The following is a 24450-nucleotide window of genomic DNA, read 5'->3' on the forward strand; positions in this document are numbered from 1 at the left end:
CTGTTTCTGCTCTTGTGACTGTGTTAATGTTTAACTGTTGTACCTTAAAGCCGAACTGAGTAACTATGCATACTGTAACCAAGTTATTGGGCTTACAGAATTGTTTGTTGTATAAAGTTTTAAATGTTTAAGAAGTTCTCACAAATACTTTCTTGCAAATGTAATGTTACTTTTTTTTGTTTTTGCCACCAATGGTATTATACTGTGCTTGTTTAGTTGAAGAATGAAAGACTAAGCAAGGGTAAAAATTTTAACAGTGCAGAAATCGCCATCATTTCATTGCCTTGATTCTGTTTGTGTCCTAAGATGCAAAAGAAGTCAGTGGCTTTTAACTGTTTACAAATAGAACGTGATTGTAAAATGTACAGTTTGGTTGTGTTTGAATTATGAAGTTTCTTCAGATATTAATAAATCATGGCATTTTTGGCTGCTCAGCATATAATTGTCTATTTTGGGGTGACTTTATTTAGGCTGTTTTCTAGACAATGAAAATCTGTGTTGCTATAACTGTGTATCGTAGTTTGGATTTCTTTTATTCTGATACTTTTTAGAAAGGTAAACAAATCTGCATTTGATTCTAGCAAAAATCTCCCTCAGTATCCTCACTCTGACATGAGAGAAAAAGTGTAGAGAACTGCAGCTTGCTCTGCTTTACCCAATCTGAGCACCTTTGGGATTGGGCTGCCCTGATCCTGGCTGTACTTATAAATCTCAAGGTTTCTAATAACCCCACCATTTGTGCCCCGCTAGATCCTCAACAGGACACTTGCCAATAAAGAGAGCATTTTGGAAAATAAAGTTTAATGCTTAAACATGTACTGGCGTTAAATGTATACCTCATTTACATAACTCATAATGAACAATGCAGCAGCGTTTAATTTGTATTTCACTTTTCACAGTGGCTTGGCTTGTTCTGAAATGGCTGTAGGGCAGACCATATATGTACGTAATATGTGACTTCAAAAAGTTTATTCTCAGCTTGCCTGGTGTAAATCGTTTACTTTGTTGGATGCCAGCATTGTGTTAACTCAACACTTTATCTGTAACTACTTACTACTAACAGTTACCTTGTCCCAAACCAAAGCTGGCTTCTAACGTCCAGTCTGAAATACTGCTGAAAGGTTTCGCTGATGATCTTCAGCACTCTGCATTGACTAGAACTGACATCATACCTGCATTGATTGTATTGTCAAAGTGTTGGAAACTCCTTCGTTGAGCTTGTTATGTGAAAATAAAACGTGGTTGGTTTTAAAAGCTGACAACCGTTGCCTGTCTTTAGTCTGCCATTTTTAGGCTGTCCAACTTCTTTCAAGATTGACCAGTTCCATCCCCTCACAGTAGGAATGAGGTCGCCTACTAGCTTTGGGCTGCGGAGAAAGCCATTTCATCTTTTAGTGACAAGAGACTAAGGTTGCCTGGTACTAGCTATTGACTGAGAGCCCAGCTCACCTCAGTAAGCCATGTTCACTCCACTCATGTTGCAGACTACTTCAGAAGGGGTTTTGGCCCTGGGTGTAGCTTCAAAAACGTTTCCGTCTCTTTCTGAGAGTTAAACTCATGTACGTGAAGGAGGAGGAAACACTTCCAGCCTCTGACAAACTGGTCAGTGGAGGGTTCTTCCAGTCTCAGCTAAGTGGGTTGTGGACCACAGCAAAACCCCAAGCCTTTCTCAGCATCTCGGTGCTGGATTCCAGTTTAGGAAAAGGAGACGCAAGGCGTGGCCAGAGCATGCTAGTGATCAGTAACCCCTTCCTTTGAAGGTATAGCCAGATTTTGGGTCAATAATTAAAGCAAAAAGCAAAATGGTACAGCTGGAAGTGAAGACTTCGAAATGAATTTGTTAGAATATTAACATCTGTTTTTAAAAAAAGGCTTGTTTTATAATTTCTGACTTACCCGCTGCCTCTCGGCATAACTTATGTTACACTTAATCACTGCCTAGACTGACTTATTGTTCTGGGTTGTTAGCGCTATGCTTACCGGCCGTTGTCTGGAAAGATGATGTAGAATTGGAAAGGGTGTCCACTGAACTGGTTCCATTGGCCAACTTGACACAGAAATATCACTGGCTTTTCCAGAGTCAATCATGGGATCATTTATGCTACTGGAACTTGTGTCCCAGTCATAGTGAAAGCTAGAAGAAAAGATTGAGGTGGTGAATAAAGATGTAAAACAAAAAAATCTTCCTAGCTTTCTTTTGTCAGCTACAGCTTAATCTTTGCTGCTGTTCTTAAAGCACACTAGAGAATCTGGTCCAGGGTCCCATCCCCCTAGCAGTGAGTTCCTGAGAATCTGCATAGGGACAATTGCAGAAAACTCTGGTGGAAGGGGTAGGAGCAAGTGGCTATCAAGGGGAAGCATTACAGCACTTCACGCGCACAGAGCCTGCTCCCTGACATAAGCACAGCTTGAGGACTCATTCAGATGTTTGGCCAGTGAAGTCTCCAATTGGAGCATGGCATTAAAACATACCTGAGTCCTGGACAGCTGGAGGGTTCTGAACACATGAATCCAGCACTTCCAAAAGCTAATGGAAGCTTTAGATGTGCAGGTGGCCTGCCCCTCTGCATGTATCCCAGGAATGACTGCACCAGGATGTACATTTAAAAGGTACAAATTCAATGCAAGTTCTACTGGCGGAGAACAGTTTCACCCATGGGAAATGACATGGTGCAGAAAGGGATCAAACTAATTCTCAGGCTTTAAAAAGCATGAAGACTACTTAAAAGTAGCGATGAAGCAGACACACAGGGATTGATGGAGACCCGTAGTCTCCTATCTCCCTCAGCAGGGAGAGGGGCTGTTATCTTACAGACAGCAGTTTGTTTCTGAAATTGGAAACTTTATTTCATTCCTTTTTCCATTCACACCCCTGGAAGCCAATTACACACATTTCTGGTTAGTGCCCTGTTGTGAGCTCAAAATAAGCAATAACAGTGGAAAGTTGTTTAAAGCTTGATGGCTTCTTCCCTCAATAAGCCTTTGCTGGCCTGTAGGAGGTATTGGCCCTATGCCAGAGGCAGGGCCAGCTGCTGCTCCTTGACACATTTAAATTTTGCCCTTTCCTGTGAGATATCTCCCCCACCACCAAAAAGTCTGCTCAGGGTTTACTGCAGTGGGGCCCGTAGGTCTGCTGACATGGTGGTGTGAGTGAATGGGGCTCGAGCTGTCAAATTGGAGTTTAAAACAAAAACATGGCCTGGGTGTCAGATCAACAAATCTCTGCCAAGAACAAAGATGGCTTCCCAAAAACTGCCGCTGAACTCACTCACCCCCATGCACATCCTTTGTGAGTGGTCTGCTGTCCTGTTAACCAGAGCCAACTGGCCCAGCCAGTCCATCCCTCTCTCCCTTCCACTGTAGATTCCACAGCAGACATGCAGCCTTGACTACTGCTGGTAGAAAGACAGGCAACCCCCTCCAAGGGCGATGCTGCTTATACAGCAAAAGTTTTTTAAACCAGTTCCCCAAACAGAATAAGTATTACCAATAAAAGGGTTTTTCTAATTGTATATTTGCAGCTACACTAGGGCTTTTGGCAGCATAGCTCTGTCACTTAAAAGGTGTGATTTGTTTCCATGTGTAACAAACAGCCCCTGGTTGTCGGTGGGCAGGATTGAACAGGGGCTCTCTAGAGCTTAGTGTAGGAGCCTCGACTGCATGAGTTACAAGCCAGCTGGCTGTTAGCTGATGCTGTACAGCAGACTCACCTGATCTCTCTTCTGTCTCACTGCCACTAGATGGCACAGAGCCCCACCCCCAGAGGGTGTGTGGGTTACACATGCTCCTGCTGATACAGCTTTGCTGCCAGAGCTGAATGCAGCCCAGGCCTTAGTGAAAACCACCACAGTGGTGCAGCTGGAAAGCAGCCACAAGTGAAGGGCTCTTGCATGCTCTGAAATTAACTCATCTCTGCTATTCCAGTCACATGCTCCTGTCTCCCCTAACATCCCTCAACACTGGCATCCAAGTAAGTTTGTCCCCACTGCAGTAGACTATAACCGAGGTAATCCTGGACTCTCCTATGCCTTATTAAAACATGCATTTTCCTAAACCAATAATGGAGCAGAACATACTGACGATCAGAGTTACCTGGGCCTGCAAACTGTGCTGATAGCTGTGGTCTGCTGCTTGTAGCTGTCTGCAACCATAGTGTCATCCTTACAGCTGCAACAACTGTTGTCTAGCATCTGTAAGTGGAGTAGCTCCTCAGAGTTGCTGAAGCCTGGGTTGTCCAAGGAATTAGCAGAGGCGAGCCAAGACTGAGACCAGTACTGAGCTGACACATCATCAAGGCGACAAAACCGGCGGTAGCTGAAAGAACAAGGCAGGACTGGACTGTAGCAGTTCCTAAAGCAAGGCTATTGGATTACTGGTACAAGCCAGTCATTTTAGCACAGGGCCTTAACAGGCACTCACATAAGGCAGAGTTTCATTATACAGCTTGTGACGAGCTGAGCTGCACAGGAGCACGTGAGAACGCTGCCGCATGATGTGCTTGGCACTGTTTAAACCCATTAGCTCTGACTCACTGGTGTCTAGTCCTAGGAGAAGGGGCAGCAAAGGGAAGTAATGGCTTGGCTGCACGTCACTTGAAGTGACTATGAAGCACACTAGCTGTTTCTGACCAAACCCATGCATGGACATGCTTGTTCTGGAATAAGAGTGCCGTGTTCCTGCCTTCTTAAACCCACTTCCACATTGGTTAAGTAGAAGTTGCAGCTACCTGCCAGCCCAGGGTTTCCAGTCTCTGGCACCAGTTTAAAAGGAACAGGAAGGGCTGTTATCTGCCACGAGCAGGTTTTAGGCTGCTGTGTGGCCTTCAGTTTGTGAACTGTGCACAGTGCCCTCAGCACACCTGTTAGGCTGCAGCTTGGGGTGGTAAGATGCTTAGCCCACGTCAAGTGGGTGCTGCCCAATGTTAGTAGCTGCCTCTGTGCAGGCCTCACGTCTAATGTGGTGCTAATGATGGGGCCAGGGCCCTAGTTAAAGCCAAAGGAAGTATTGTAAATGATACCCACCGAAGGCAGATCCATGCACTGTAACAAGTCCACTGCCATTCTAGCCAGGAACCTCCTGGTGGCTGGTAGTGGGGATCTTTGCTTGCGCCCGGCAGAAGACAGTTCTGTAGCTGAAGTTTTCCAACCCATTGAAGTAAACACGGTTCAGTGAAAGCTGAACTCTGGGGCCCTAGCACTGTCTTCAGAAACCTCTGCCCTTTAAACTCCCTCCCTAGCCTCGGTATTCCCCTCTGCTTCCTGCAGCAGTGTGGCCTTGCTATGTGCTTCGGTAAGTGTTTCCCCTCTACTCCAAGTCACACACAGTCTCTAGCCAGGGGTGGGGCATGTTCTGTAAGGACAAATAACATCAGATGGCAAGCGGCCTGCTGCTGTTGGGGTTTGTCTCCTTGGGAACAAGTCCCCACCCTTACTGAAGAAGACCAGGCAGGTCAGTGGAGCACTGAGGCTTGTCACACTACAGAGAGGGCAGTGGTAACCAACCGGCCTTAGCCAGGCTGTGTACCACACTGACCACTCGACACAGGCTGGCGCTGCCTTCTGCTGTGCACCAGCAGTCCTGCTGGCTGTGCTATGAGAGAGATGGGGATTGGTTTGCTTTCCAGCACGGTGACGGTGGCGCACAGCTGCTGCTGTCTGGGCAGCGGGGGCTTTAGCGTGTCTTCCAGCAGCCTGCCTCTTGCCCTTGGATCCTAGCCCTTTGCGCATGGAGAAGTTATTCCCCTGTTGCCCCACCAACTCCAGCCCTGGCATCTGCCCCCAGCCTCACACCTTCCAGCACACGTGCTGGCTCAGACTCTGGGCCCCTGTGTTTACACTGCTGCCCAGGGGCTGGATGGCAGGAGTATAAATGTGCTTACGGGGGCGGGGGGTATCACTGTCACAGAGGGGCTTGTAAGGATACTTCCACTTGGGGAGACGGAGAGGTGTTGCATACCCCCTGCTGGGCTCCTGCCTGCACAGTCCTGCCCCACCCACCCGCTGTGCCCTGCCCCACTCCCCAGTCACAGGGCGTGAGGCTGGATATGCCCCCCAGCATCATCTAGCAGCTGCTGCCCCAGCCATGGGTGTTTGAGGTGAGCAGGCTGGGCTGCAGCAGCTCAGCCTTCCTCTATGTGCTGCCCAGAGCTGGCCGCAGGGCTCGATGTAACGGCCAGGACTGGTTCCACCCATTCAGGGCCCCCTGCCCAGGAACGTTACTTGGAAACATTCTTCAAGGCTGCTGCTGTGGCACCACCCCAGCACGCTGAGGCCCTGCCGCTCACAGCAGCCCTCCAGCTGCACTAGCCTCCATCCCGCACCTCCCCCGCCTTTCTTTTCTTTAAAATGCGCCCATCCCCCCTCCTGATGCACTCACTGGGCCCACTTGCTGGCAGCTTCAGCTAAAAAAAAATTTGCTGTTTTCGTCCTCCCTGGCACCAAACCCCACTCACCCCACATGCTGCCTGGGAAGGGGGCGCTCCAAGCGAGTGTGGCACTATGCCATAGCCGAGCTGCTACCTTTCAGGCCAGGATACATCAGCGCCAGAGGTCACCAGCTCTGGTGCCTCGTCTCCAACCCCCACCTGATGCCAGCTGGTGCAGAGAAGAAATCCTGCAGGGCAGTGCTACAGGATGGTGGCCGTAGGAGACGCAGCCTTCATCCTGCCCGTTTTTGCAATTGGGAGTAGGAGGCTTTATATCCCTGCCAAAACTTTATGGGGGTTATTTTATTTTTTAATGCTGAATATTTTCATTCCTCTAACTAACACTCCTTCCATTCCTGCTATGCTCTGGCCTCAATATCTTATGACAGGGAGTTCCACAGGCTCACTCTGCATGGTAGGACAAGTTGTTCCTTTTTCACCAGTTTTGAATTTCCCACTCTTGAGTGTCCCTGAATGTCCCAGTGACATTACTATGAGAGACAGGAACTATCAGTCTTTCTTCTGTAAACGTTTGTCATGTCCCGCTAATTCATTTCCTCTCTGAGCTAAACAAGTCCTTTCTCCCCTGCTGGGGAGAGATTCTAGAGCCCCAGAGCAGTTGGTAGCCAGGCCCCTCTGCACTCCCCCACCACGGCTCAGCAGCCAGGCGCGATCCCTGCCAATGGCCAGGGGCTGACAGACAGCATGTTGGAGCAGTGCAGCACAGCCCTCGCACGAGGCCCAGAACAATGGCTCTGCTCTCGTTAAGGCCCAAATTCCTCCTGAGCCGGATTTCCGCTGGAACTTCCGCAGCCTCCCGCTCCTTGCCTGTCCCTAGAAGAGAGCCCTGGGGAGATAGCGCTCTCCCACCGGCAGGAAACTCAGGCTGGCTGCAGAGGCACTGGCTGCACTCAGCCCCCACATCACCTCGCACTGACCCCTCTGGGCAGCCGAAGCAGGGCACCTCAGCCAGGCCGGCCATTGTCCTGCCTCAGGGGTCAGACTCCGCTGAACTGGGGGGCAGAGGCAGAGCCCAGGGCTGGGATCATGGGCCTGTGGGTTGAGACGGAGCTGGCGGGGGGGGGGGGGGGGGAACAGAGTGGGGCAGCACAGTTGGAATAGGGGGTGGAAACGGCACTGCAGGGCAGGATGGAAGAGGCAGGGCTGGGATAACGGGGCCAGCGGGTTGAGACGGCAGGTGGGACATTGTCAGAGCTGTGTGTAGGCAGAGGAGAGGCAGGGCTGTGGGTCAGGATCAAGGCGCATCAGCAGAGCCATGTGAAAGACACGCGTCCAGGCCCTACTAGGCCGGGCCTGCCTAGTCGGTCAGTGAGCCCCAAGAGGACAAGCTGGTCGTGAAGCCTCTTGCGAGACTTCCCAGCAAGCAGAGCTCAGGGTGCCAGCGGAGGGCTGGGGGACCGCGAGTGGAGGGGTGCTCGTGCTCCCTGCTTCCCTCCCCAGCCTAGGAACGGCGACCAGCCCCATTTCCCAGGTCACCTCATGAGTGAAATTGCGGACAGGGGCCCAGGAGCTTCACACACCCTGCCCCAATCACAGGGGTGAGTCAGCGACACACCTCCACCACCACCACCCTTCCTGCAATGCCACAACCAGCTCCCAGCCCACAGCAGCCACAGCCCGGCAGAACAGCCTCAAAAGCCTCCCCCACCGCCCCCCGGAGCACAGGGATCGCACCCATTCTCCAGCTGCCCTCAGGGAGTCAAACCAGGGTGAACTGGTGGGGACGGGAGCATGCTGGGTGGGGACAGAGGGACTCTGTGTACACACAACTACGAGGTGCCCCACTGGGGGGGAGGGGAGCTGGCGACAGGAGCGCGCCAGGGTTTTTGGCAGGGCCAGCTCTAGCCATTTTGCTGCCCCAAGCACGGCAGCACGCGGGGGGGGGGGCGCTCTGCCGCTCACTGGTCCCGCGGCTCCAGTGGACCTGCCGCAGGCATGCCTGCAGGAGGTCCACCGGAGCAGCCTGCTGCCCTCCCAAATCCTGGCACCCTAGGCGACCGCCCATGTCATCTAAATGGAAGCACCGGCCCTGGCTGGAGATGTGGTGTCCGTAGTACCTGGGGACAAGATTCCCTAAGATTGTCCCAGGTAGGAAGTGAGGGAACAGGTGGGCACAGCACCCTGAAGGGGCAGGAGGGTGCATGGTTTCCCGGGGGCCCTGGGTGCAGAGACCCAGCCTGGGGGGGGGCGGGTGCACAGAGTTGTGGGTAGAGGCAGCGCCCCCGGGTAGGGGTACAGGGTGTTTCCAGGTGGGCGTGGAAGGCACAGGGAAGTGGGGGGGGGGCGCAGGGGGTGAATGCAGCTGGGGACTCCAGGAAAACATGTGACTGCTTTGCCTCCATGAGAACAAAAGCATTGCCAAGGGCTCAGCAGGGCTGGGGCACGTCTCCCTGTGCCCAGTGCCACGCTCTCCACACAGGTGGCTCAGAGGGCGTTTCCCAGCCCTGCCCCATCCCCAGGAGGCGGCTGGGACTAGCCATTGTCTACCCCAGCGCATGGGAGCTGGGGGCTCAGGCCAGGCAGAGCCGCAGGGTGACAGCCGGAGTGTGGGGCTGAGCCACCCTCCACACTATGCAGGCTCCCAACCCCCACCCCTCCGGAGGGCAAAGGGGGCACCAGCCTGACATGGCCACCACCAACCCGAGGGCCAAAGGGGAGAGGCTCCTTAGCAGGCTCTGGCCCCACCCAGACCTGGGCCCTGCCCGACCGCGCCTCCTCACCTGCTTTTGGTCTGATCAACCCTGGCCTCCAAGAGCAGCGCCTTGAACCTCCGGACCACCAGGCAGGTGACGGCCACACCCAGCAGGGCCACAGTCAGCAGCACCCCGCAGGCCACCCCCAGCAAGCTCTGCTGGGTCACCTTGTAATCGCAGCGTGGGCCCATGAACCAGTAGTCACTGCCGGTGGGGCACCTACAGCACCGCGGGAGACGGTCAGAGGGGCAGGCTCTGCTCCCCAGCATCCTGCCCATTCGCTGCCCCCCATCATCCCTGCCCAGCCGTGCCAGGCCCTCGGGGCTCCCCTCCTTGCCAGCGAGGGCTCAGTCTGGGACACTGGGTGCACAGGGCATCGGGAGTTGGGCAGAGAGGGCGGTGCCTGCCCACGGACTCTTACCCCAGCAGTGACCGGAGTCCCCGTTATTCACGCCAGGCTCCTCCACACCGGGAGGAGACCAGACCAGAATCACGTTTCTTCGCCACACACTGCCGTGGGGTGCCCTACCCTAGCCTAGCACCTGCTGGGCCCTGAGCCGGGGGAGCTGCCCCCAGCCTGATACTCACTGGCACACAGGCTCGTGGTCGTGCGCATGCGTGCAGATGCCGTGGTTTTTGCAGTAGTCTCTGTGGCACACGGACGTGCAGCTGGCATTGCCGGCCCCACTGTTGATGCACTCAAAGCCGGCGTGGCACGAGAAGAGCAACGTGCACAGGTCCAGCTGCCTCTCTGCAGAAAGACAGATAGTCTAGAGAGCTGCAACACCCTGCCCCAACCCCCACCTCCCCAGGGGAGTCAGAGGGCACAGAGCCAGCCCCCTCGGGCTCAGCTTCTCTCTCTGCCATGGGCTCGCCAAGACTCTGGGGAAGCCCCTTTCCTTCAGCAGGCCCATCTGCACACGGGTGGGGGAGAGGCTTTGTGAGGAGCTGCTAGCGAAGCATCAGAGCTAGAGAGCAGCTGCCCCCAGAATGCGACAGCAGAAAGGGCCCCTGCTCATCCCAGCAAGGACACGACACTCCCCGCCTGCACCCACCAGCTCTGCAGAGCCAGCTGCATGAGGGGGGCAGCCAGCAGGTCTGAGGCACAACCCACGCTACCTGCGAGGTCCCCACGGCAGCCCCCAGAATGAGACACCATTCCAGGGCATGCTGAGCCTGCAGGGGCTGGGGTTATAGCACAGAGCTGACGGGATGGTGAGGGCCTCGAGGGTGCAAGGGGCTGCAATTGGGGGTGGGGCACACCATGATGTGGGGGAGGGGAGCACACAGAGCCATTGCAGGAGGGCTGGGGGAGACACAGAAGCCAGTGAAGCCCCACACCCATGCCCAGGCCTTGGCAGCAACTCTATGCCTGCTGCCAGGCGCCCTAAGTAACTCACCCAGGACCACGTTCCACAGCACAGGGGCACTGGCAACGTGGAGACCCAAGCGGGTGGCACCCGACAGCACCGTCCGGTTTAAAAGGGCTCCCAAGTCCTGCGCCTGCCCATGCAGCCGCTCCGCAGCGAAGAGGGCATCGTACTCCAGCACCACACTGCCTTTCCTGGGGAGGAGCCAGAGCCGGGTCAGAGCCGAGTCTCAGGACCCACCAGTCACTAGCCGAGCCGGGGCGGCAGGGGGGCTGCACTCCCTCCCGGCTCCCCCTCCTCACCAGCTGCAGGATCAGGGTCTGACCAGGCGGGGGGGGGGGTGTGCAGGGGACGCCACGAGCTCGGGCACAGTCACAACAGTGTGACGGTGACACAGGACAAGCCAAAGCCTGAGTTGTGCAGTTCCCTCTCCCCACCCGTGTGGGGGTTGCTCCCCGGCCCCCTGCACACAGAGGGGAGCTGGCTGCCGGGCACGCTCCTACCTGATCCTCATCACTTCTAGGCTCTGGAATCCTGGCACAGCCGCGAAGAGGGGCGCCACCTGCGCGGGGAAACAGGGAGGAGGCGCTTTGTGACAAGAGAATTGGCCCCAGTTGCAGGGGACCCTGGTGTCCGAGACCACAGCCTCCCCCAGACTCACCGTCTCATTGAAACTCTGCACCAGGCTGCGATGCGCATGCGATGCGGGAATCTGGAAGGCGCCAACGAATTCCATCTCCAGCGCGAGTTCGCAGGGCACACGGAGAAGGGCAGCTGTGAGACGAGACACCCCGAGCCCAGCCCATTGGGGAAACAGTTACTGCTCGTGTTCGGCCCACACCCCGGCCAGCTCTGCACAGGAGCAGTGCCCCGGTTCAGGCTGGCACCAAATGCCGAGCTTGGGACAACAGGGAGGGAAGCCGTGGGGAAGCAATGGAGAGTGTGGCCCAGGCGCCTGGGCACGGAGCCATGACGCACAGCGAGTCAGCAGAGCTGTGCCAGTCACCCCCAAGGCCTCGTGGGCACCAAGAGGGGCTGTCCCAGCTGGATCCTGAGGGATTCCCCATGGACAGCTGGAGTGTGCCCTCAGCATGGCTCAGCGCTACTGGGAGCAGACACCCGCGGCCTGCTCAGGGGCTGCCTCACACGGCAGAACCACATCCCCAAGTGGGCACCATAGCAGGATTGCAGAGGAGGCCTGAGCAGCACAGCATGGGGGGGGGGGAGTTCCCAGCAGAGGGGCTGACATGGTGTCAGGGGCACTGGCCTGACCAGCCCGGGGCCCCACACTGACTGTGCCTGGGCCAGAGGAGAACCCGCTTTCCCATTTATCCAGCTTTCCCAGCATGCTGCATTTGGGCTGCACCCCTGACTGCATGTGACACCCTGTCCCTGCCCAGACAGCAAAGCAAAAATCCAGGGGAGGCTGCCTCACTGACCTTTGAGAAGAGGAGGCTGGTCTTCCACAACGAACACGCTCTGTGCCCTGCCACGGGCACCCTTGGTGGTGACAGGTGGGGGCTGCCCATCTGTCAGACCAGTGGGGCCAGGAGTCACTGGCGGCATCGCTGCCCCCAGCTGCGTGCTGGCGAAGGGGACATTCATCCTAGCACTGCTCATGGGATCCATAACATCTGCACCCAATGCCCTCGAGGTGGCTGCCAGGGGGGGCCAGGGTCTCCTGCTGCCAGCTGGGGACCCAGCGCTCTCGGAGGTTAGTATCAGCTCTGGGATGGGGGGCGTAGGGCTGAACAGGGTCCCGGTGCTGCTGCTCGGAAAGCGCTCCCCCGCCCTGCTCGGGGGCGTTGTATCAGTGGCTTGGCTGGAATTCCCCAGTTCAGATCCAGCCTGCGCAGCCCAGGCCAGGGGGGCTGTTGCCCACTGGCCCAGCCTCTCGGTCCCTCCCCTCCAGCCTGCAGATGCCAATGAGGACGTTGCCACCGTGGCATTAGTGGTTGCCGTGTCCCACGATGGAGACTGGGTGGTGGCTAAGCTGAGCTCTGCGAATCCCAGGGCAGCAGACCCTGAAACATCCTTCGCTAAGGGGAATGGGGAGCTCAGCCCGGTCCCAGGGAGTTCGGGGGGCTCTGTTGGGCTGAGCGCTGTGGATCCTCTCTGCAGAATGGCTGCCGGTGTATCCGCTCCAGCAGGCTGGCTGGCTGGCGGAGGCTGAAAGCCCAGAGGAGTGGTGGCTCGCACAGTGCCAGGGCCATGGGGCACAGCTTCCCCGCTGGAGGCTCCTGAGAACACTCCCTTCTGAAACATCACTGCCACGACTGGGGCAGGAGCCAGGGAGGGCTGCTTGGCCCCAGGAGTGCAGGAGACAGGAGGCTGGGAGAACGTGCCCACAGACACAGCTGTACCGGGCACGGCGGAGACCGTGCTGCTGGACTCCCCTGTGCCAGGCTCTTGAGTCCTCTCAGCAGGGGTTTTGGGGAGCCAGGCTAGAGTCCAGAAGTCACTCGATAGCCGCTCCCGGGCTGGGGCTGGTGCCGACAGGCGAGGCTCCGGGGCGTGCTCATTGAGACCCCCGTTCTCCTGGCCAGGAGCTGTGGGGTGAGAGACACCGGCCCCCATGCTGAGCTGCTCAGCTGGGGCTGGGGGCTGGGCCGAGCCAGGAGATGGGGCAGGTGCTGTGAGGTTGCTCAAAGGCCTTGGGGTCCCCGTGTAGACGCCTGGCATCCTGTCTGGGGAAGCCCCAGGGAATGACTCAGCCCAGGACGCTGCCTGAGGGTCCCCCTCTGTGCGCACGTCACTGGAGAGAGACAAGTCCATGTTTTCTGGGACTCCACTGACACTGTGCCCTGGAGACTCCTCAGAGCCAGCCTCCGCCAGCGTATGGCCCAGGTCATCCTCAGGCCTGGGGCTTCCCAGGGGCACCATGCGAGGGGTACTGAAATGGAGTCCTGGAGCAGAGCGAGCTGCTGTGGCGAGCGGCTCTGTCAGGCCGCTGTCTGGGGTGCGTACTGGGGTCCCGCCAGTCTCTGTGGCTGGCTGAGCTTTGCCCCAAAGCCGCCAGGTCAGACTCTCCCGGCTGTTGGGCTGCAGAGCAGGTGTCTGGCTGGTTTCCAGAGAGTCGCACGGTGTGGAGGCTGCAGCGCGCATGGCGAGCTTCGTCTGTCCTCGCGGCAGGGTGCCAGAACCCTCTGTGGGGCTTGGCAGCGTGGCTCCGAGGCCCAGGTCAGTGAAGTCCAACTCCGCAGTAACAGCAGCTTCCCCGTGTGCTGTCCCCAGCCCCTGCTTCCCTCCTCCGAAGCGCTGAGCCCCACTGCCCCCTGCAATTGCCCTGGGAGCAGGGCTGGCCATGAGCACAGAGGAAGGCAGCAAGGTCACCGGCTTCTGTGCGCTCGCAGCACTGCCCCGGCTGGTCTCAGTCCTGGTTTGACGCAGGCCGAGAGCAGCATCCGGCGTTTCCATGCTCCACGGCTCCGGGTCCAAGGGCCCTGTTGTGAGCACGCTCTCTCCACTGGGGTACACTGGCTCTGTTACTGCAGAGGTGCTGGAAGGTGCCCGGTTCCGGGCAGCAGAGCCAGGAGACACCGTGGGTGACTCTATATCGGAGCTGCTGCTCCCCAGGGAAGTAGGATCTTTTGCCCTCAGGTTTCCCAGACGGACTGTCCCAGGGAGAGGCACTGACGTGGGATTTGCTGCCTTGAACTGGGATCTTGCAGAGAACAAAGGGCTGCCGGTCCTTTCAGCGGGCGCCCCCTTTCCTGTAGCAGATGGGTGTGTACGCACTCCCGGGTCGCGGGCTTTGTCCCGGTGCTCAGCAGCTGCTGCAGTGGCCGGTGGCTCCACACACTCAGTGGTCGCTCCCTCCGGAGCCAGGGGCCCATTCCTTCTCCTGCCCAGCCACGGCCCTCGCGGCACAGGGGCAGCGTTACTCACTGCATCTCCGGGGCTCTCAGCAGTGCCGGCAGGCCAGGCCGCAGGGCTCTGGTGAGGAGCAAGACGAGTGCCCGAGGCTGCAGTGCTGGTGCTGCGGAGACGCTCAGCAGCTCCAGATAACACAGCCCCCCTCAGCTTCACAGTGGCCTCTTGTGATGCCACCTGCCCAACACCTTCCCGCAGAGACTCCAGGGCATCCACACCTGCGTGGAGAGAGGCAACGACAGGGAGACAGTTGAGGCAGAGCTATGAGCCCAAGGAGTCACCCTGGTCCAGGGGAACTGAAATGCTTTTACTAGCCCAAGGCTTGGAGTCAGGACTCCTGGGTTCTCAGCTTGCCCCGGGCCTGAGAGTGACTCTCTGCGACACCTTGGGCAAGGCAATTCCCCTCTCTGTAAAGTGGGGACTAAGGCCCGGCCCCACGTGATGAGTCACTGGGGAGGGTTTGCAGAGTGCAGCTGCCACAGGGTGGAAATGTTCCACACTCCACTCGGCCACGCGGCCCCTGAGTACAGCGTGGGGCACAGAGCGGGGCAGGCCAGGGGAGTGGGGAAGGTCTGATCTGCGAACGCTGAGTCAGGCTATGCCAGTGCTGCGTTCCCCATCTCCCAGTGGGGCTCAGTCCAGAGAGAGCAGGACACAACGATGCCCCAAGATAGCCCCATATACCCAGGAGGGAGCTGGATCTCACCAGGCCCATACAGCTCTCTGGGATAAGGGAGAGGAACAGGAGAAAACCCCAGACCCAGCCCAGGGGCCTCTGCACACTCTGCCTGGGCCCCGGGAAGGAGATGAACCCAGCGGAGAGGTGGGAAATGCACATGGAAAGGACGGGCCAGCCTTTCGGGCTGGCTGACTGACACGACTGGCATGGGGTGAGGTGGGGTGACTGGAGGGAGCATCCAACCCTCTCCTAGGGAGAGCAGGACAATCTCACCCAGCTCCAGGGGAGAGAATAAGGTTCCCTGGGAATCAGAACCCCCCTGGCTCCCTGTGACTTCCCCCCCCACCCGCCCCACCGCCCAGGCAGAGCCTTTACCTGTCCGGCAGCGTTCCTCTGTTGAGTTCCCAGGGCAGAGACAGGTCTGCGCCGATCCCACCATGGAGCAGCAAAGGGCCACCCGTGCACACCAATCCACAACCACTGGGAGGAGAGAGAGCAGGCACTGCTCATATCATGGCTGCCCTCCCACTGGAGACAGCACAGAGAGCTCTGCACCCAGCTAATACATAACAGCCTGGGATGTGCCACAGGCAGGCCAGGTAACACTCACCAGCCCGTCGGAGGCAGTGCTGGCCGACGTGCCCCACGTGGTGGCTCCCCAGCCCGGTGTCTCAGCCTGCCAGGCTCTGAGGGGCACTCCCCAAGCAGGGCTGGCCAGGATGTCTCCAGCCCATGGGCCATGCAAGCACTCAAGTGCCTTCCTTTTAATAACCAAATGAGCCTAGGACACCACAGTGACAAGGGGGACTCACACACTCACCTCCCCGACCGAGACCCTGACAAGCTACTGTTGCGGAAACACTTACGGGCATGGGACACGGGATGGGCGCTGCCTCCTTGGCTGAGACCGACAAAACCCAACCCGCGTGTATTGTTCACACGCTGCAGAGCGCACTGCAGTATTTGCCACGCGGAGAGCGCTGCATAAAGGCCTCGGCTCCCAAGTCTCAAAACTACTCCACCAGGCCAATTATTAACAAGCCCTCCCCTGCCAAAGCCCAAATCTCCAAGAGAAGAAAACCAAGCCAAGCAGGGGGTTCCCACCTACCCCCAGCCCAGAGCAGCCGCATTGCTATGGCGATGGGCCTGGGGCGCGTGGTGCGGTTTGGAGGATGATACAAGCACTAGTGATCCTCACAAGGAGACACGTCTGCTGTGGCCAGGAACAGATTCTGGCAAGCGCCTCACAGCACCGGAAGGAACAAGGGCCATGACCGAGGAAAGGCCCGTGAGCACCCTGCCTCGTGACCCAGCTCCGCCTCCAGTGGGGGCTGAGGGGCAGTTTTGACTAGGGACTGCAACAGGAATCCAGAGCCACACAGCGCCAGCGAGGAGGGAGATGCAGCTCCCCACACTGAAATCATGCTGCAGCAGGAGAGACCTGGTTGGCAACATACTCTGGATAATGCTTAGTGCAGCTGTTCCCAAGCTGGGGGTCGCACCCCAAAACAAGGCTGCTGGGCCATTCAAATGTTTCCATTTTCCTCTCAAGCAATCCAAGCACTTTCAAGTGCCACCCCCTCATCCTAGCCAATAGGAAGCAATTCCCAAATTCGCGCTGCCCCAGTGCCTGCTCATTAGCCTTTGCCAGTAACTTGGGTCACCTGTCTTCTGTTGGGAATAAGCACCTACTTACACACGGGTGTTGGTCTGGCTTCACTGGCACACTCCCATGGGAGTAAAACCAGGCACAGCCACTAGTGCTGGCAGGACGGGGCGCTGGTTTGTTCCCATCTGCAAGGCTTTCCTAATTCAAGTTCTGCCCGTGGCTGTGACAGATTCCAGCTCAAAGGAGGTGAGGACTGTGCAGTCTGAGCCAAGCATTGGCAGTGAGCACGCCAGCATTAGATAAATACAGAAGAATATTGTTGTACAGTGGCCAAAATAGCCCCCTGGTCTCTCTCTGTTTTCCTAAATTCTTAATTTCTACAAACACAAGATCCCTCCCCCCAGCTCTCAGCCCAGCAGCTCATTGCATTTCTTTACCCAAAAACCAACGGAGCCATTTTTCAATGTGCAAAAAGTCCTTTTTCTGTCGCTCCTTCGCTTTATACAACCAGTCACTTGGGAATTTAACTCTTTGCAGCATCGGGTTTCACAGAAAGCCATTTCCTGTGAAAGGAAAAGCTGAGGCTTGGTTCAAAATCCAGCTGGAACTCACTAAAACTACCACCTGCCTTTGCATGAATAAATAAAATAGAAACCTCTGAACCCAAACTCCTGCGTTACCTGAATGTAGGTCACATGATGGGAAAAGCAACAGTGACACAGAAAACTGCCCCTCTTCGCTGAACTCCCATTTATCCAAATAGCTCCATGTCCCCCGTTTCATTTAGATAACGAGCTCAGCGACAACACATACACAAATGATACAATCGCACCATACAAAAGAGGGGGCCTGGATCACCTGATGAGTGCAGGCTACTCGCCTATTTGCTCACAGAGCATCACAAGAAGCATGTCGGTGACGGTATTTTGCACAGCCCATGTGCATAGCTCAAGCCAAAGCAGACACACTGATTTACATTTACTGCAATGAAAGTCAGTGTCCGTATTTCCCAAACACACCAAATAAAAGCAGGGACTTTCGGCACGAGTCTGCAACAATTTTTCTCAGAAACAACAGGAATCAGACGCTCTCCCTGGGGACAGATTACAGGAAATTTTCTCTCAGGGCAAATAATCTCTCCCTGGGCATATAACTGCTTTCTGCAGCACTTCTTGCCATTTCCTCTGAGGCATCTGGTACCGGCCACTGCCAGAAGCAAGACATCACGCTAGGCGCAGCACTATTACTCTTCAGCCTGTGAAAGGACAGAGCTGACCTCTAACATGCAACCCCCAGGCTACAATTTAAAAACAGCAGCGAATGTTCTTTTTGAGTCAACCCTTCTCCCCATGCACAGTCTTGCAGACTGCAGGCAGCACAGGCATGGGCTTCAGTATAGGTCAGGCTTTGTCTACACAAGAATGTTGCACCAGTTGAAGTCACACTGGTTTATAAATGGTTGTAGGTAAACCAGTACCTATCCCTCTGGGTGCTCCCTTATTGCTGTTTACAGGTAACTCGTGCTGGTTAGTTTAAACCGAAGCCTAAAGAAAGAGAAACCTGATTTAAACCAAAATAAGTGTCCACACGGCTTTTGGCACTGGTTTACCTAAGTCACACTCAGCTAAACCAGTGCAGCTTTCTCCTGCAGACAGCGGCGTTCTGCATTCACCGACCTCTTGTCCATAATCACAGAGCACCTGCCTCCCCACTAGCACCACACCCCCGCAGTGACATTCACTCTTGCTACTAACTCTGTCTTACACCCCTGCTGCAGCCTGTTCGCTCCTCAGGGCAGGGACTGGCATCGCGGTGCCTTGCACATGCTCAGCCTGTGTGCAGTAGAAAGGTCAGGCCATGTGGAAACGGCTCCAGAGTCTCTGCACGGTTCTTACCCCAGTAAGTGAAAGTGAGACTGGAATCCAGGCTCCCTCTGATCACGGTTCTGCCCTGTCCCTTCAGAAGAAAGCTGTGGGCAATGTCCACGGGCCCCTCCCTGCCAGCCCCTTCCCCTGGGCTACCTTCAAAGCGCACACTGAGGTTGGGATGAGCAGCAGCCTCCAGGGCTTTGATTTCCACGCGTACTTCCTCAGAGGGCAGCGCGGCTATCACCCAGGTGCAGGTTCTGGTGGGTGCTAGAGGGCCCTTGACTGCTGGTAAGTGGATGGTCCCATTAGCTGCACTGATCACGTCGATGATGCCTCCACAGCTCTCACGTTCCTCCAAAGAGCCAGCACCCCCTGGAAGAGGAAACCAAGTCTTGGTCAACGGCTTCTGGCTCCTGGGTGGCACCACCCCTGGTGTCAGCCGCCTCCTTGCTGTGAGAGCATCATCTGGACCAGGCTGCCAGGCATCACCCATGTGTGCCAGCTGCCGCCTCGCTGAGGGAGCATCCCCCGGACCAGGCTCCCAGGGGCACCACCCATGGTGCCAGCAGCCCTCTCGCTACGAGAGCATCCCCCGGACCAGGCTCCCGGGCATCACCCATGGGTGCCAGCCGCCCCTCGCTGCAGGAGCGTCCCCCGGACCAGGCTCCCGGGCATCACCCATGGGTGCCAGCCGCCCCTCGCTGCGGGAGCATCCCCCGGACCAAGCCGCCTTTGAGAGGCGGGGGCCGGGCCGGGCCCCGCGCTGAACCCCCGGCCGCCCTGCGAGCCCCACGCCCCGGCCGAGCAGCAGCCTGGCCGCGGAGGCGAGCGGCGGTCCCCGGGGCCGGCCCGGCCCGGCTCGGCTCTTACCCGCCGCGCCCAGCAGGGCCAGGAGCGGGAGGAGGCTGCCCATGCTGCCCGCGGGCGGAGCGCTCGGCGCCGGCTGCCGGAGCGCGGAGGCGGCCGCTGCCTGGAGCAGGCGGCAGGAAACCCCCCGCCGCGGCGGCACGGGGCAGGGAACCGCGGACAGAGCGCAGCGCTCCCCGCCCCAATGCACCCCAAACCCCGCCCGAGGCCACGCCCCCAAACCCCGCCCCAACGCACCCCAAACCCGCACTGCCCCGCCCCCACCCCCAAACTCCGCACTGCCCCGCCCCTCCACAAACCCCCCGAAGTCTCCTCCATAAACAACGCGACCCCAATGCACCCCTAAGCCCCCCATCCACAATCCCCTCAAATGCTCCCCCACTGCCCCAGAATGAATCTCTCACCATACACACCACAACCCACCCATTCTACAGAACACGTAGTGTCATCCACAAACAGACAAAGCCACACAACGCACTAGGCAGAGAGCCCACTGCACATTAGACAGACACTCCACAACCCACACAAATACAGCAGCGAACCACACCCCATCCCATAAAAACCAGGCTTTTGCACTGTGCAAAAATACACAAACACATGCAAAGCATACATGTTATGCCAACATCCCCCACCCCCACCCGAAATCACACGGTGTGGGTCAAGGTCTCTGCCACCCCAGAGACCAAAGAGGAAAGTCTGGGCTGCTCTGTAGAAACCCCTAGACACAAAACCCTGTTAGATTTCCTCAATATATGCAAAGAGCACACTCCAAATGCGGGTTAAGATGCACAGAAATGGGAAATGGAGCCATCTGAAAATCATTCATCAGGCCCCCCAAGTCATGCTTGTAAATGTAAGTGTGGAGATCTTCATTTGCCATCTAGTGTGCGGCTTTAGGGTGTATTCAGGTCACATTTTTCAAGGTGTTATTTACAATCCAAAGGACTAGAAACTTACCTGTTTAAAAATGAGATAGTCACGTGATTCTGGGAGCTGGGCTTCAGGGCAGCACACTGTCCACAGCAGAAACCCCTTCCAGCGCAACACAAGCCCCACACCAGCAATCTAGTATCTTGGTGGGGAGCTTAGCAGTTACCTCCTCAGGTTCTGCTACAGCAAAGGCCTCTCCCTAAAGAACTAATTCCAACAGGAACAGACATTAGGTTTTGCAAACAGAAGGTTCCACTAACATGGAGCAGCTCCGGGGTTTGACAGTGGGCTGTGAACTCTTGCACCTACAGGGGTTGCCAATCCAAAAGTGGACCAGGTTCCAGGAGACTGAATATTGTTACCGTCTGCTGGCTGTTCAGTGGGGATCTCCGTGCAGCACCAAGTGTGCACATGACAATTAGCACCCAGGTCCTGCTGGCAGGCTCAGCTGTGAAGGTGGTAGATGTTTCATGCCACTGGTAGGGTAGGCCTTGTCTCTATTCAGAATTACACTAGTTCAACTCTAAATCCGTTTAAAATCCAATTTTATTAAACTAGTGCGAAACCCTGTGTGGGCACTGAGTTAAATTGCTGTAAACCACAGTTTAAATCAAGTGTCAAGTGTCCACACAAGGTTTTGTTTCAGTTTAACTCAATCAGTTTAAAACCACCCCTTTAGTTAAGGTGGTGACAGCAGATCCAGACAAGGTTGTCGGCTCTCCACTGGAATGTAGACATCACTGTACCAAGTGGCCCATTGATCCAGCTTCCTGGGCCCGACGCTGGTTAGCACTAGGTGCTTCAGGGGGAGGTGCTAGAAACCCCCTAGTGGGCAGCTATAGAATAACCTGCCCAGGGGGAAGTTTATTTCCAAACTTCGGGTTAGTTTATCCCACAAAGTTTGAGGCGTTAAAGTCCTGAAGTGTATCCTGTCTAACGGAACGGTGGTTGAGATTAGCTATCCATGTACACACCCACTGATTCTTTAAAATCTCATTGCATTATTCACCTCCTATAGCTTGTGGAAATGGATTCCACAGGTTCATTTTGTAGCGTGTCAAAAGTATTTCTGTCTATCCATTTTAAATTGGGTGCCTTTCAGTTTGAAATCCCCTCACTCTTGTATTATGAGAACATGCACAGACCAGTACATACAAAATACATAATATCCACTCTCAACCATTCCCAGAGCCATCCAGACCCTCAAATGTGTCTGTAATACAGATTCACACAACATGCTGGTGTCAAAAATACATTTTCTGGTCATATTAGAACTAAATTGAAGGCTGCCATCAGCTCAATAGCATCCTGAGGCCCAGGGCAGCCAGGTGAGGGGGCTGTTGGGAGTACATTGAGGCAGAGCGCAGGGGAGTGCTGGACTAAGATAGTGGAGCAGGGAGCAGCATACCTCGGAGGATGGTCTGCCCATGTATCAGATAGCTCCCTCCTTGCAGACCCTGACATAGCCGAACCTAAAACACTCCTAGAACCTGATTATCCCTCCACTGAAGTCAATGGCAGTTACCCGAGTTGATCAAACCCCTGTACTTCCCTCGGATGTAATCTCAGATGCTAAGTAGAGGCAGTAGCTGGGCAGGAAACATCCAAGGAAAACACCAACATCTAAAGGAAGCAAGAGTGGTGAGGCAGTGGCACCATTTTGGAGCCACCGCAAACAGTGATTGTACCAATGCACGGTGGGACCCTTGAAGTAACTATGCCATATACCCAGCACTGGTCCTGATAACAGGGGCTGTTAAGCAGGCACTGGCTTACGAGGACCATTTTACGTACAGCACGCAGGACCAGCTCTAGGCACCAGCAAACCAAGCACGTGCTTGGGGTGGCACAATTCCAGGGGTGACATTCCGGGAGGCACTTTGGCAGCTGCGCTCTCAGTTTGTTTGTTTTTCTTGGGGCAGCAAAAAAACCTAGAGCCGGCCCTGACAGCACGTGCAGCTTCCCTGCCACTAGAGAACAGTCATTGTAGATTGTAAAAGCAGCAAAGAATCCTGTGGCACCTTATAGACTAACAGACGTTTTGGAGCATGAGCTTTCGTGGGTGAATACCCACTTCCTCAGATGCATGTCATTGTAGATTGTGTTTATCTAGCTGTACGTGAGCTAAAGATTTAATCCCACGTGCCACAAGGCAGACTGCTACAAACAAAACTTGTCACCGAGGTAGGGCAGCTCCTGCCAATCTTTTTCATTTCTCGCCAGCCTTGGGGTAGGAATGCTGGCATACATGCCTTAGGTAACATCCACTGGGGCTCAAGCTATTCCATTTCTCTAAATTCCCCTTGAAGTTGCAGAAAGCCTGCTTCCTTTACCTCCTGTCCTAAACCCCATGCACAGGATGGTTTGTTAAACAGCTGCTGCCCACTAAGTGGTTGCATTTCAGTAAAGCCAGGTCCTTGTATGCACAGCCTAGTTAGGGAAGCGCTTTGGAATGAAAGGCCCTCGGCAACTGTAAAATCACAGTCTCTCCAACAACCCTTTCAGGGGACAGATGCCATTTGAGCCATAACCAGCTACAGGCAGAGCAACTCTCAGCTGGCTGAGTTCAGTCCGACACAGAATTGTAAAGCTGAAATACAGTTTGAGATAGCAAGCTGTGAAAACAAACACCTACCCAGTTAAGGAACCCTTGCGGGGCAGGCGTAGGCTCCAGTTTATTTTCCAGCCGCCTACCATCCTGAATGTCAGAGGAAAATATATAATCAGATGGCTCTCAGCCTGGTGGTGCCCCTGTGACAGCTGAAAGCAGTTCTTGGTTCAGAGGAAAAAGCTGTGTAGTGTCAAGCAATAACTTTCAGCACTGTCTTGAGAGAGATTTAAAACAAGCCCCTCATGCTGAGATTAGTCAGGGTTACAATAGTACTGATCCTGTTCTGCATTTCAGCAGCAAGAAAATCATTCCCTTGATTTTCCTATCAGGTAAGTACAACCATTTTGAAACTAACATTTACTTTTAACACAAGGGTTCTCAAACTGGAGGTCATGAGATTATTACATGGGGGGGGTTACATGCTGTCAGTCTCCACCCCAAAGCCTGCTTTGCCTCCAGCATTTATAATGATGTTAAATATATAAAAATGTGTTTTTAATTTCTAAGGAGGGGTTGCACCCAGAGACTTGCTCTGTGAAAGGGGTCACCATTACAAAAGTTCAAGAACCACTCTTTTAACACAAATTTATTAAACAAACACACCAAACAGAGGGAAAGAATCAAGTTTATTGGAAAGAAAGCAGACACAGCTTTCCGAGCCGTGAAAGGGAAAGTGATCACTCAGGCAGTAGAGAGTACAAGTTCTTTAATAAGCCAATTTTAATACAAATTGTACACACAACAGTGTAAGACTTATCTCTGGGCATTCTGAAACTGCAATGAATGGTGGGCTCATTACAGGATTACCTACAGTGGTCTTGGTGCTAGCCACAGCCCCTATTCATTGAGACATTGTATTACATCTTTATAGTCTATGTGGCCAGACTTCGGAGATGCTTTTGTCACATACAGGCAGCAGCCTTGGATTTGGACAAGACCCTGTACAAAGTTGTTACCGGCAGATGTTGAAGCCCTCTAGTACAGGTTAGAAAAAATAAAATGTTCTGGGGAAAAAAGCGTTTATACATATAGTTCTACAACACAAGGGGATGTGATCTGAATTTCACTGCCAGGCACAGGATGTTGACCTTAAACAACTGCATCCTAACCATGCTTAGTAAAGCATCTTATTTAACACTGCATGGGGGGAACTGGGAAGATGGCCCTTTCTGTGCAAGACCAGCTACTCTCAACACCTTGTTTAGTGCAATGGCTGTTTTAATATCAGATCAGATCCCTGTCACAGAGCCTCAGGACAGGGATCCACAGGCAATCCCAAGCAGCAGAATAACTCAGAGCCATGGTACTGGCAGTCAAATGCATGGTGACACTACACTTGTACAGTTTTCTGAAGATAGGCATCAAGAGCTTTTCCAAGACTTTGCAGGAGCTACCCTGAACCCAGATGCTGAAGGCCTAGAATAGCTGTAGCATGGCCTACCACTCACCTAAATATTTACGAGCCAGAACATCTTCCCAAAAGGGCACATTTAGCACTTTAAGAA

The 24450-nt window shown here is 55.0% G+C and overlaps 2 protein-coding genes across 13 annotated transcripts in view; one reads left to right on the forward strand and one right to left on the reverse strand.

Annotated features, from left to right (window-relative positions):
- TNRC6A (trinucleotide repeat containing adaptor 6A) overlaps positions 1-1255 on the forward strand; it is a 196303-nt gene extending 195048 nt beyond the window's left edge. For all 12 annotated transcript variants that reach the window (XM_030578707.1, XM_030578701.1, XM_030578702.1 and 9 more), the window contains one exon: positions 1-1255. This exon is cut by the window's left edge and continues 1496 nt beyond it. The gene's annotated coding sequence lies outside the window, so the exon portion shown is untranslated.
- LOC115659264 (mucin-5B-like) lies at positions 180-19450 on the reverse strand. Its single transcript, XM_030579204.1, has 12 exons — positions 19408-19450; positions 18565-18909; positions 15436-15540; positions 11948-14599; positions 11170-11282; positions 11012-11070; positions 10539-10702; positions 9727-9889; positions 9166-9357; positions 4093-4314; positions 1981-2134; positions 180-1367 (listed from the first exon to the last, which is right to left on the reverse strand). The coding sequence occupies exons 1-12, from the start codon at positions 19448-19450 to the stop codon at positions 1290-1292; spliced, it is 4290 nt and encodes a 1429-aa protein (XP_030435064.1). The 3' UTR covers positions 180-1289.
- Between the last annotated feature and the right edge of the window lie 5000 nt (positions 19451-24450).

This window comes from Gopherus evgoodei, chromosome 10 (assembly GCF_007399415.2).
Source record: "Gopherus evgoodei ecotype Sinaloan lineage chromosome 10, rGopEvg1_v1.p, whole genome shotgun sequence".
NCBI classification, from domain to species: domain Eukaryota; kingdom Metazoa; phylum Chordata; order Testudines; family Testudinidae; genus Gopherus; species Gopherus evgoodei.